Consider the following 11,233-nt stretch of genomic DNA (forward strand, 5'->3'; position numbering starts at 1 on the left):
TTGCTTTTTTGAGCTGCCTTGCATGAAACCTGCAATCTGACTCCTCTTATTAAAACCTGCTGTTGACTGTAAGCCTGCTTCTGAATCTGTGCATCTCTCAGCCTCTTATTCTGGAAGCTCCTGAGATGTTCTCATCACCTGCAGGAGCCCAACTTTACTTCTCAAGAATACCTGACATCAGCAGTAATTCTTAACTTTCCCTTTGTCATGAAAGTCTCTAATTGCAGAGTCCCGTCTGTGGGCATCTAAAATGCACTTAAGACAAATATTCAAAATCAAACACATTTCTAGTGACCTGCTCTGAGGCACAACCTTGTATTCCCCCGACACCCCACCCTCTTTTAAAGTGAAACATGTCTCTCCTCTGCTTCTCTAAGGAGAACTTTTCCTTCAACAAGATGGCTCCTCGCCCCACCCTTACTCTGGATGGAGCTGAGTAAGTTACCTGACTGATGAGCTGGGGGAAGAGCTGGGCATAAATAACTCAGCCTCTTGTTTGCCCCTTCTGGAGAGCCAGCTCCCTGCTTACGGTTCAAGGAGCAAGTCTGTCCAATGCTGAGGTTCAGGATTAGGAAGCCCACTGTCACTGTACACCTGAGCCACATCCTCCTACTCTTCTATCTTGTCTCTCAGTGGTTTAGAACTCAGGTGGGAGAAGAGGGATCCATTTATTAGCCCCTCAATCCATTTTAGCACAAGACAGAGACCAGCTACTTATGGGATGCGCTCCTTACCCAGTGAGACGATGCTCTGATAGTTCTCCAGCATTACCTCCTTGTAGAGGTTCCTCTGACTAGGGGTCAGATGCCTCCACTCTTCATCTGTGAAAATCACGGCCACATCCATGAATGTCACTGATTCCTGGAAACACAATCACATTCTCCCTTACTCATAACCCTTCATTTTACATGGACCAGATAAAACTTCATAAAAACAGCCCTGGAGGTTGTGAAGGTGGGGAAGGAAATGGTTCTGACAAAATAGGGCTTTGCCGCACTTGGGGAGAGTAGCATCGTTCCCCTTGATCGTAATCCCACACCACCATAGTCACAGCTGAGCTCTGAGTATGGAGGTTGTTTTTGAGACTTACAGAAAACTTGCAAGAAAGAAACAAAGAATTCCCATGGACCCTTCACCCAGCTTACCCAAATGTTAGTATCTTCCATATTTGCTTTATCTTCCTGTCTCTCTGGAGAATATACTCCTATATTCTTCCTGAACTACTTAAGAGTAACTTGCAAACATGATGTCCCTTTACTCATTAATATCTTAGTATATATATTTTGTAAAAACAAGGTACTCTCTTGTATAATCACAGTATAATTATAAAAATCAACAAAATAGCATTGACATTTTACTATTATCTAGTCTACGACTTTATTCAAATTCCACCCATGGTCTTTTTTTTTTTAAAATATGTTTTATTGATTTTCTACAGAGAGGAAGGGAGAGGGATAAAGAGTTAGAAACATCGATGAGAGAGAAACATCGATCAGCCACCTCCTGCACGCCCTCCACTGGGGATGTGCCCGCAACCAAGGTACATGCCCTTGACCAGAATCGAACCTGGGACCCTTGAGTCCGCAGGCCGACGCTCTATCCACTGAGCCAAAACCGGTTCTGGCACTTTTTTTTTTTTTTTTTTAACATATCCTTAAAACATTGATGTTGACTAGATCATCTTTAGGATCCCTCTCATTTTACTCTAATGTTCTGTGATTCTGTTAGATTGCATGTTCCCCCTACATCCTAAAACCCCAGATGAGTCTTCAGTGTGTTTGAAAAAATTTTAAGTCAGAGCATGTAATTCAAGACCCTATGCCTTTGCGTGAGAAGAGGGCAAGCACATGACTGTGCCCACCACATGCTCCTCAGGACTCATGACCTCACTGAGGTGCTCTCATTCCCCAGCCTAACCCAGCACTCCCTGGACTGTTTGGGGCCTGCTTTTAGTCCATACAAAGAGAAGTCAGAACTAAACTGGCCCATTGCTCCCCCAATCGGACCCGTACAATCATTTTTTTAGGCAAAATCACTCAGAGTGAAGGCCACAGGGGCTGTATGTCTGACAACAGGCTAATGGGAGCACAGCACGCACTCAAGGCAAGAAAAGGTCACTGAGGGACACCACAGTCAAATGGGAAGGAAGCACTCCTTACGGAATCCTTCTTCCACCTGGTGGGTCTGATAAAAATAAAGCTCCAGGACAGAGAAAGAGAAGGGGTTACATTCTGGAGACAAAGCATTTCAAAAACAGAGAAGTCTACATCACCTGGCACATGGCAGTTGGAGCCACAGCAGCTGTTCCCTCCTGGGTGCTCTCCATTAGGAAAGGGCAGAGTCCTAAGGAAGTAAAGGTGTGGGATGAGAAAGAGTGTGAGAAAGACCATCTTGTTTGTAGTTTTCTGAGCCAGGAAGCAAGAAATCTCCATATACCAGTAAGTTATATATTCATCCTCAACTTAATACCCTACACAAAGGGAAGGGAAGTAAAGCAAGGCCAGGGGCAAGCCTCTCCTGCCCCAAAACCAGAGCAAAAGGCATGGATATTGCTATTTAGGACACAATATGGTGCTTGTTTTACCATAATCCTAGAGGCAGAGTTTTGCTCCTGTGTGTGAAAAACAGATTAAGGCTCGTACTGTACTTATAAAGTCACATTCAGTATTGCTCGGAATGGTGCCTGGCTGGTATGGCTCAGTGACTGAGTGTCCACCTATGAACCAGGAGGTCATGGTTTGATTCCCAGTCGGGCACATGCCAGGGTTGCTGGTGATATTCCCAGTAGGGGGCATGCACAAGGCAGCCTATCAATGATTCACTCATCATTGATGTTTCTATCTCTCTCTCTCCCTCTCCCTTCCTCTCTGAAATCAATAAAAATATTATATATATAAACTTCCCTGAATGGTTACTGGATAAAATGCATAAGAAATTTTATAAATGACTACATGGATAACATATGTCAAGTAAATACCCTAAGCCTCTTCAAGGGAAAAATACCCTATTTATAACCCTGAGCTCAAGGATGTGGGCAGCCACGTTGAGCAGGCCATAGGTGGGCTACGCACAGGCTGACTAGCAGACTGAAATGTGATCTGACTTCCTTCCTCGTGAATGTAAACTAAGAAATGTCAGGACAAGTGGGTGCTGAACTGAACAGATGTGATGGATAGAAGTAGCTATGAGGATTAGGGGAGCCAAAGTTATCAGGAAGCAGAAGCCACGAGTGCGTTGGGGGCAGAGCCAGACAGAGTCAGGGGGAAGAGCTGCTCAGTCACATTAGTGATAAAGCACTGAAGCAAAGACCCAAGAATTCCTAGCCCCGAAGTACCACCCCTGGGCTCCAATATGCATAGAGTCCAGCCTTATTTATTCTTGGATGTCCATACAACCCCAACCTCTTAGGCTTTGTGTGAACCCTTACCACTACTCTCTTTAGCTAGTATGTCTCAGTTTCTTATTAGAACAGTGAAATCAAACATTGCTGGGATTTAAGAGTGGGATGGGGAGAGAGTGTGGTCCTTCGAGGAAGGAGGAAGAGGTATGGTTTGCTGACTGCTCTCCTGTAGGCAAGGAAGTATGTTAACTGATCCTTATTTTTCATTCATCCAAACAACGTGTATTCAGCCCTAACTATTGATAACAAGCCCCAAAACCATATGACACTTTCCTTGTCCTCTAAAAGCTTATAGCTTAGCACACAGGACAAACAAGTAACCAAAATAACATTTCACTGCAGAATGGCTAAGTGCTGTCAAGAGACACACAGCAAACTATGAGAGCACATCAGCCTAACCCAGATGGAAGGAGGGAGGAACAGAGCAGGTTTCTGGGCAGAAATGGGATCTAAGATGAGCTGTGATTTGTAGGAGAAGATTCTAGGCAGGAAAAACACCTGGTTTTCAAAAACAAGGAGGCACGTCTTTACCTGGAAAGGACTGACAGCTGTAACTACGTTAGAATGGCAGGTGTCTCTCCGCAAGCAGAACTGTGGGAAAGGATGAGGATGGAGAAGCAGGCAGCAGCCAGCTGGATCCAGGAGAGCTTTGTGTGTCCCTTTTCTATACATCGCATGGGGATCACTGAAGGATTTAAGCATGGAGTGTCATCATTAGATTTTAGAAAGATCATTGCAATTTGTATCAAGAGCCTGGAAATACACATAGTCTTTGATCCAGCAATTCTTCCCCAGTTTATCCTAAGGAAATAAGAATATATGCAAAGTTTTGTCTTAACCATCATTTATTGATTGCTATGTGTGGAAACCTTCTAAGCCTTTAATCCTTACAATAATACAGAAAAAATTTGAAATATCCTAAATTTCTAAGTAGGAAATTTGATTAATTTATGATCCAGCTCATCTATACAATGGAACACCATATTAATAACTAGCATTTTTTTTAGCATTTGCATTTGCTACTGATCAGGTACTGTGCCATCTTTTAATGAAAATAAGTCATTATAGGACAGAGGTTAAAACTGCTAGACAGACCTGGGTTCAAATTTTACCTGAGCCTTTTACAAAGCCTAAATTTCCTAAACCACAACACAGTACCTACCTTATTGATTTATGAGGATGGAATGGAACTATCATCATAAGGAGTATTTAGTACAGTGCCATTCCTGGATCTCAGTGTTTCTGGAGAAAACACTCTTCAAATTCTTATTCTCCATCTTCAAATGAGCCCTTGCCGTCCTAACCTGTTTGGCTCAGTGGATAGAGGGTCGGCCTGTGGACTCAAGGGTCCTGGGTTCGATTCCAGTCAAGGGCATGTGCCTTGATTGCGGGCACATCCCCAGTGGGGAGTGTGCAGGAGGCAGCTGATTGATGTTTCTCTCTCATCGATGTTTCTAACTCTCTATCCCTCTCCCTTCCTCTCTGTAAAAAATCAATAAAATATATTTTTTTAAAAAATGAACCCTTGCCTAAAAGCTTTTACTGTTCCTGTCCTAGCTCCATAGCTACTCCAAATCTTCAATTTTAGCGGAACACTATACTGAGCTTTTACTATACTGAGCTTCACAAAAGCAAGTTCCAAGGGAGGCAGAACCATGAGGTAGAAAGCAACCACAGACCTGGAATTATTGATTACTTATGCTTACTTCATGGAGTAGTTGTAAATAGTGAGACAATTAATGTAAAGCATTTATCTTACAGCTTGTTCAATTAATGAAAGCTCCTTTCCTTTCTACTGCCCAATACAAACCCATTCATCCTACCATTCAATGAATATTATGCACTAGGCAGAAGGAAAGCGAGGTCAACAAAACAGAAATGTCTGTCTCTAGGACTTTGCCTTAGTGTCTCACAACTGTGTCCTATGTTCTTTTCCACTATTGTTCTTGCGCAGAATCAGCTCCCTGCATTGCCCAGTTTTTCTTTCTCCAACATCTCTCATCTCTCCAGTACCTTCTTCCCATATGTTCAAACACATACAGTCCTCCTCTATCTGAAACGATCTTCACTGAATCCCATGGCCTCCCTCTAGCAAAATAGTTCTCATTTAGGTTTTCCTTTCATGACCCAACTTCTTGGATGAGTAACATATACCTATCTACTACACATCACCACCACCCGTTCTTCTTCTTCTTTTCTTTCTTTTTTTTTGGGGGGGGGGTGGTAATCCTCACCAGAGGATTTTCCCCCCCATATATTTTTCTTAGAGTGGAAGGGAGAGAAGGGGAAAGAGAAGTAGAGGGAGAAAAGGGAGAGACACATCTATTGATTGCCTCCCGCACGTGCCCCGACTGGGGTCTGGGATTGAATCTGCAACCCAGGTATGTGCCCTTGACTGGAAATTGAACCTGAGGCCCTTCGGTGCACAGGATGACACTGTAACTACTTAGCCACATCGGCCAGGGCACTTAGTCTTCTTGAATCCTTATTCTGCTCCTGCCACCCTTCACACACCTGAAACTGCATGCTTGAAAATTAACAATGCCTTCCTGAGCTCTAATTCCAATCATCCTTCTCTCCTTATCTATTTCTCTGCAGCTTTTGATTGTTTTGACAAGTTTCTTCTTCTCTAAGTTGCTGTAGCTGCTCTGATACTGCACTAGCCTGACTTTCTTCATCCCACTAACACTGCATCTTTCTGTAACTCTTTTTCCCAATCTTGCCCTGGGAACACGGGTGCTTCGCAAGGCTGTCTTTATACAATGTTCTTCTTGCTAACCCTCAGAAAATCCATTCACACCTGGCACTCCATTTTCCACTCTCAGAGGTGGTCCCAGTGTAGTCCCAACACCTCTTCCAAACTCACCCTGCATTTCCAAACGATTTAGGCGTTCAGCCAGGACCTCCAAGCAATCTTCCCCTCTGCAACTCCCTACCTCAACTCCTCTCCGTTTCACATTTCCATCAGATGTTCTAGCTCCTTCCAGGTGCCCCACATTCCAGTTCTTTTTTTTTAAAAATATAGTTTATTAATTTTTTACAGAGAGGAAGGGAGAGGAATAGTTAGAAACATCGACGAGAGAGAAACATCGATCAGCTGCCTCCTGCACGCTCCCTACTGGGGATGTGCCCGAAACCAAAGTACATGCCCTTGACTGGAATCGAACCTGGGACCCTTGAGTCCACAGGCTGACACTCTATCCACCGAGCCAAACCAGTTAGGGCCACATTCAAGTTCTTACCGAACTCTCTTCCTAAGTCTAGTCACCAGGTTCTCTGATTCTTCTTTTGCTGTGTCATTTGTATTCTTCCTACCACTGACATCATAATTGGGGTCCATAACAGCTTGCTACAAGATGACTACCACTAACCATTCCTAACTGGCTCCCTGCCACTAGTCCCTTCCTCTCTCTAGTTCTGGATGTGACCTCTAGAACTGTCCCAAAATAGTTTATTCCTGTCAGTCCCTGGATCAGACCCATACAATCACCTTGCCCATATGTCTTGTCCTGATTCTCTATGCGACCTCCTCCACGAAGCCGCTCCTCACCTGGATCACTCGGAGGTCAAGGTAGGGACTAAATCATCAATCTGAGATGGTTTCTGGGAAAGAAGGACCGAAGTGGGCGGCACCCTACGAGTGTCAGCTCCACCCACCTTTAGTAAGCACCCATAATGGGAAGAAGGGGCGAGAGGAGTTGAGTATTTTATGTTATGACTTTGTGGTCCAGTACCTGTAACTTTTTGCAATTTGGACTCTGGCTCTGCTTGAGTGACTAAGTAGCTCTGCAGTCTGAACTCTGACTCTGTCTACCTGACAAACCGCACTCCCTGTATTGTCTGTTTAATCGCTACCTGTTTGACAAGTTTGTTTCATGAGCTCCGAGGGAAACCGAGGCAATGGTCCTAGTCTTGTGACAGCCCTGCTGCCCATGTCTCATGACCACAAGCGTTGGCCATATCTCCTACCTCTACCTGCTGACCATGGATGAACAGAAACTAGAAAGACCGGTTGCTCTCATCAACCAGAAACGGTATGGTGTGCACTTATGGCTTTGCCCCCCGTGGCAACCAATCCCTTAACGGTCAGCTTCTTGCGGTTTTTCTGCCTTTAAAAACTCTGCCCCACCTCCCCTGCGGTTCATCCTGGAGGCCGGCTCCCTGGTCTGCAAACCACTGCTGAGCAAAACTGTCTTCGGTCTCTCAAACAGGCCTCCTGGAGTTTTCGTTGACAGACGACTCCCGCCTTCCAACCTGAAAGTTGGCAGGTGACAGACGTACAGTGTATAGTGTATCCGTGTGTATCTGAGAGAACACGAACACGAACACACACACGCACACGCAGGCTCCGCCGTGTCCCCCAATTCTACTCCCACACCACCTCCCCCAGGGTCTCAGTGTGCCCTCCTCACGCCGGGGCGCTCACTCCGCATCAGTCGCGTCTGTACAGCCCTCACCTCCGGGACTCGGCGCTCACGACCCAGGAAAACGGCGCTTCATCAGGTCGGGAAAGCAGAGTCTGCGCAAAGGGCTCTAACGCCTGCGCGCACAATCAGAGCTCGGCCTTCGCTCGGACTGCATTTCCCAGAAGTCTCCGCGGCCGGCGCGCTCCAGTAGGACGTATGAAACATGCGTCGGCCTGCGCCTCTGAAAGGATTGGCGACCCTGAGGCGTGACTGTGCGGTGGCCGCAGTGAGAGGCAGCGGGTGTGGCTGCCGAGGCTCTGGTCACCCTGGCAGTGCTGACCGCGCGTGGTGGCGCATTCCTCCGGTCCTCCTGTGGGGAATGTGTCTTTCCTCTGGTTTTCACCGCCCGGGACATGAGTCTTCTGGCGCTCGGAAGGGGCTTGTTTCCGCTTCAGCTCGTCCGCGGTCAGCAATTTGGTTCTGAGATGTGAGCCAGAGAGACACAGAATTTAGTTCCGAGGACGGGGCTGGGCCTGAGGCAGCGTATGTGCACATTCTTGCGCGGAAGAGAAGAGCCGAGGACATAGTGTATTTAACCGGGGAGCTGCCCGACTGGCCAAGAGCTGCTGGCACACCAGCCTGCCTTCCTCGGTGCCGCTGGAAAGGGCCCTGGGGGAGGCATCGCAGGGATTCTCAACCTTTGCTGCACGGGAATTGATAGGGAGCGTACATTCTGATAGAACACCCGAATTAATCTGAAAAGTAATCCTATTATTTTAAATCTTAGGATACATATATATATATATATGTGTGAATAGGAGGTTAAGTTTCTCACGTGAATAGGGAGTTAGGTTTTTCTTAAGTTTCCCTTTCAAGGCCTGTGTGAAGCGATTGAGGTGACTCAGGTGTGAATCCAGCAAGCAGAACCGATAAGCAGGGTCAGACTGACCAACCAGGAGTCAAAACATCATCTCATCAACATCCTCTCATCGCCTGATGACTAAAGACAATAGCTGACGACTGCAGACCTCCAGGGCTGCCTCACCCTAGCCTCTTCCCCTTTATAATCCTGCACCTGCTGGAAGACAGGATTTGATGCTTGTAAGCACCCTGTCTTCTTGGTTGGCTAGCCTTCTGGATAAACCATAACATGATTCAGCCCTGCCTTTGTTGGACACAGCGACAGGCAGCCAGAGCCCAACAGGGGGTTTCCTGGTAACAGAATCACCTGAAGAGCTGTAGAGATATATGTTTGGGGCCCACTCTGAGGAGTGAGAGTTTTAAAAGATCTCCAGGTGATTTTAATGAGCAGCTAAAACTGCTGGGGTCCAGCCCCATGGGGTCCAGGGGTTCCCAAAGGTGTGGACGGAGTCGGCGAAGAATGTTTTACACAGAGACAGCGTTCAGAACTCTCTAGCTTTCTTTAGTCTCTGTGGATCTTCCCTGTGCCTGGCTGAGGCCACAGAAAAAAGATCCCAAGGCAAGCTGAGCCTTTATTTTATAGTGAGCGGGTAAACAAGGTAGTGGTTTCTATAGTTACACAGTTCTTGTAAGTTTCACTTGTTTACACTGCTCTTTTAAGTTTCACTTGTTTACACTGCTCTTGTAAGTTTCACTTGTTTTTGTTCTTGTTGCACTTCCCTCAGCCCATTAGCTTCCCGAGTAAGATCTAGGGAGCTTTATACAAGGTCAAGACTAATTATGCTAATAGGACTGTGCTCTCTAAGCTGGGAATTGTTTATGACTTTGCCCACAGGTCAGTCTGAGGCTTAACCCTATATCAGCTCCCCACATAAAACTAAGAACCACTGAGCTAGAGCTTCAGGGAAAACTGATGGTCACATAAAGAATATGATAAAATCCCATTTCAGGAACAAGTCTCCCCCCCCCCCCACCCCCCCTTTTTTTAAAATATATTTTACTGATTTTTTACAGAGAGGAAGGGAGAGAGATAGAGAGTTAGAAACATCGATCAGCTGCCTCCTGCACATCTCCCACTGGGGATGTGCCCGCAACCCAGATATATGCCCTTGACCGGAATCGAACCTGGGACCTTTCAGTCCGCAGGCTGACGCTCTACCCACTGAGCCAAACCGGTTTCGGCCAAGTCTCCCCTTTTAAACAAACTAATAAACTACCATAGGTAAGGCATTGTCACACCCTTTGTGACCACTGTTTTGTTCTGTACCTTTAGTTTTGCTTTTTCCCGAGTGTCATATAAACAGGATTATACATTATGTGACCTTTAGACTCTAAAGGCTAAGAAGTATGGAGACACGTCTGAGGTATGGTAAGCAAGCTCCTTTGAAATAGGGGTTCTTGTCAGAAGCAGCAGGAGGTGAGGGCAGACTGAAGAGGGCATTAAACACAAAACTGAGGGGTGACAATTTATCCTGTAGGCAGTATGAAGACTTTCAGCGGCACAGGTAGGTGCACAAGAATGGTTAATGCAGCAGATATACACTAGAGCCGTGGTCGGCAAACTGCGGCTCGTGAGCCACATGCAGCTCTTTGGCCCCTTGAGTGTGGCTCTTCCTAAGCCTTAGGAGTACCCTAATTAAGTTAATAACAATGTACCTACCTATGTAGTTTAAGTTTAAAAAATTTGGCTCTCAAAAGAAATTTCAGTCGCTGTACTGTTGATATTTGGCTCTGTTGACTAATGAGTTTGCCGACCACTACACTAGAGAAAGGGACCAATTTTAAGCTGAGACTAGCAACAAAGTTGTTGCAGGCATCCAGGTATATAAAGTGACTTGGGTGGGGGTAACAGAAGGGCACTGGGGAAAAGATGAGATAGAGCAAATTAAGCTCATGTAAAATATTTGCTATTTCTGCTCCTGTGAACCTTGGCTATCTGGGAATACACATGATTTTTAGCCTTCTAGACTGGCATCCTGATCTCAGCTGTCCAGGTGGCTCCTGTGCATCCCACCTGCCTGCTCCCCTCTGCCTTGGCCAAACTCTTGGACCCCTAGATCCTGCTTGTCTGCATGGATCCACTTTAAACTGGTTCCCTGAATTCGGGACTCAGCGTTCTCATCTGGAGTTTAAATGTCTGAGGACTGTCCTAGTACAAGCTAACTCTTTTTAGTCAAGATGACTCTGATCTATGGTAGCTCCTGTTCTCAACCTAAATTGCAGAGGCAACATGATATGAACCTGAGAGCCAGTAAACTTAGGGTAACTATTACCATGGAGTTTAGCAGCCATTTCTGCACAAACTGCATGCAAACCACTTCAGGAAGAAGCGTGCACTGAATGGCCTCCTGCACTGTTTCTGCCATCTCTCATAAAGGAGTCCTGGAATCTTATTTCAACCAGTAGGACAGAGGCTTTCCCTATCCAGTTGGAGCTGCATAGCTCCAACCAACATCTATTCTGATCAATCATGTCAGTGCCTTTTGGACCAATCAAACTGAGAGGA

At 45.9% G+C, this 11,233-nt stretch overlaps 1 protein-coding gene across 3 annotated transcripts in view; it reads right to left on the reverse strand.

Moving 5' to 3' along the window:
• ZNF892 (zinc finger protein 892) overlaps positions 1–8,067 on the reverse strand; it is a 31,765-nt gene extending 23,698 nt beyond the window's left edge. The window contains exons 1-5 of one of the 3 annotated variants that reach the window (XM_070429683.1): positions 7,858–8,067; positions 7,530–7,654; positions 3,932–4,085; positions 2,273–2,343; positions 735–861 (exon numbers count right to left, since the gene is read on the reverse strand). In XM_070429683.1, the coding sequence (XP_070285784.1) occupies positions 735–861; positions 2,273–2,326 (181 nt within the window). In that variant the 5' untranslated portion in view covers positions 2,327–2,343; positions 3,932–4,085; positions 7,530–7,654; positions 7,858–8,067. Of the gene's footprint in view, positions 1–734; positions 862–2,272; positions 2,344–3,931; positions 4,086–7,529; positions 7,655–7,826 lie in introns of all 3 variants that reach the window. The other 2 variants (XM_070429684.1, XM_070429685.1) reach the window with 2 other exon arrangements.
• Between the last annotated feature and the right edge of the window lie 3,166 nt (positions 8,068–11,233).

Source organism: Myotis yumanensis, unplaced genomic scaffold, assembly GCF_028538775.1.
Source record: "Myotis yumanensis isolate MYYU_CA2020_CCGP unplaced genomic scaffold, mMyoYum1.0.hap1 SCAF_11, whole genome shotgun sequence".
Lineage (NCBI taxonomy): Eukaryota > Metazoa > Chordata > Mammalia > Chiroptera > Vespertilionidae > Myotis > Myotis yumanensis.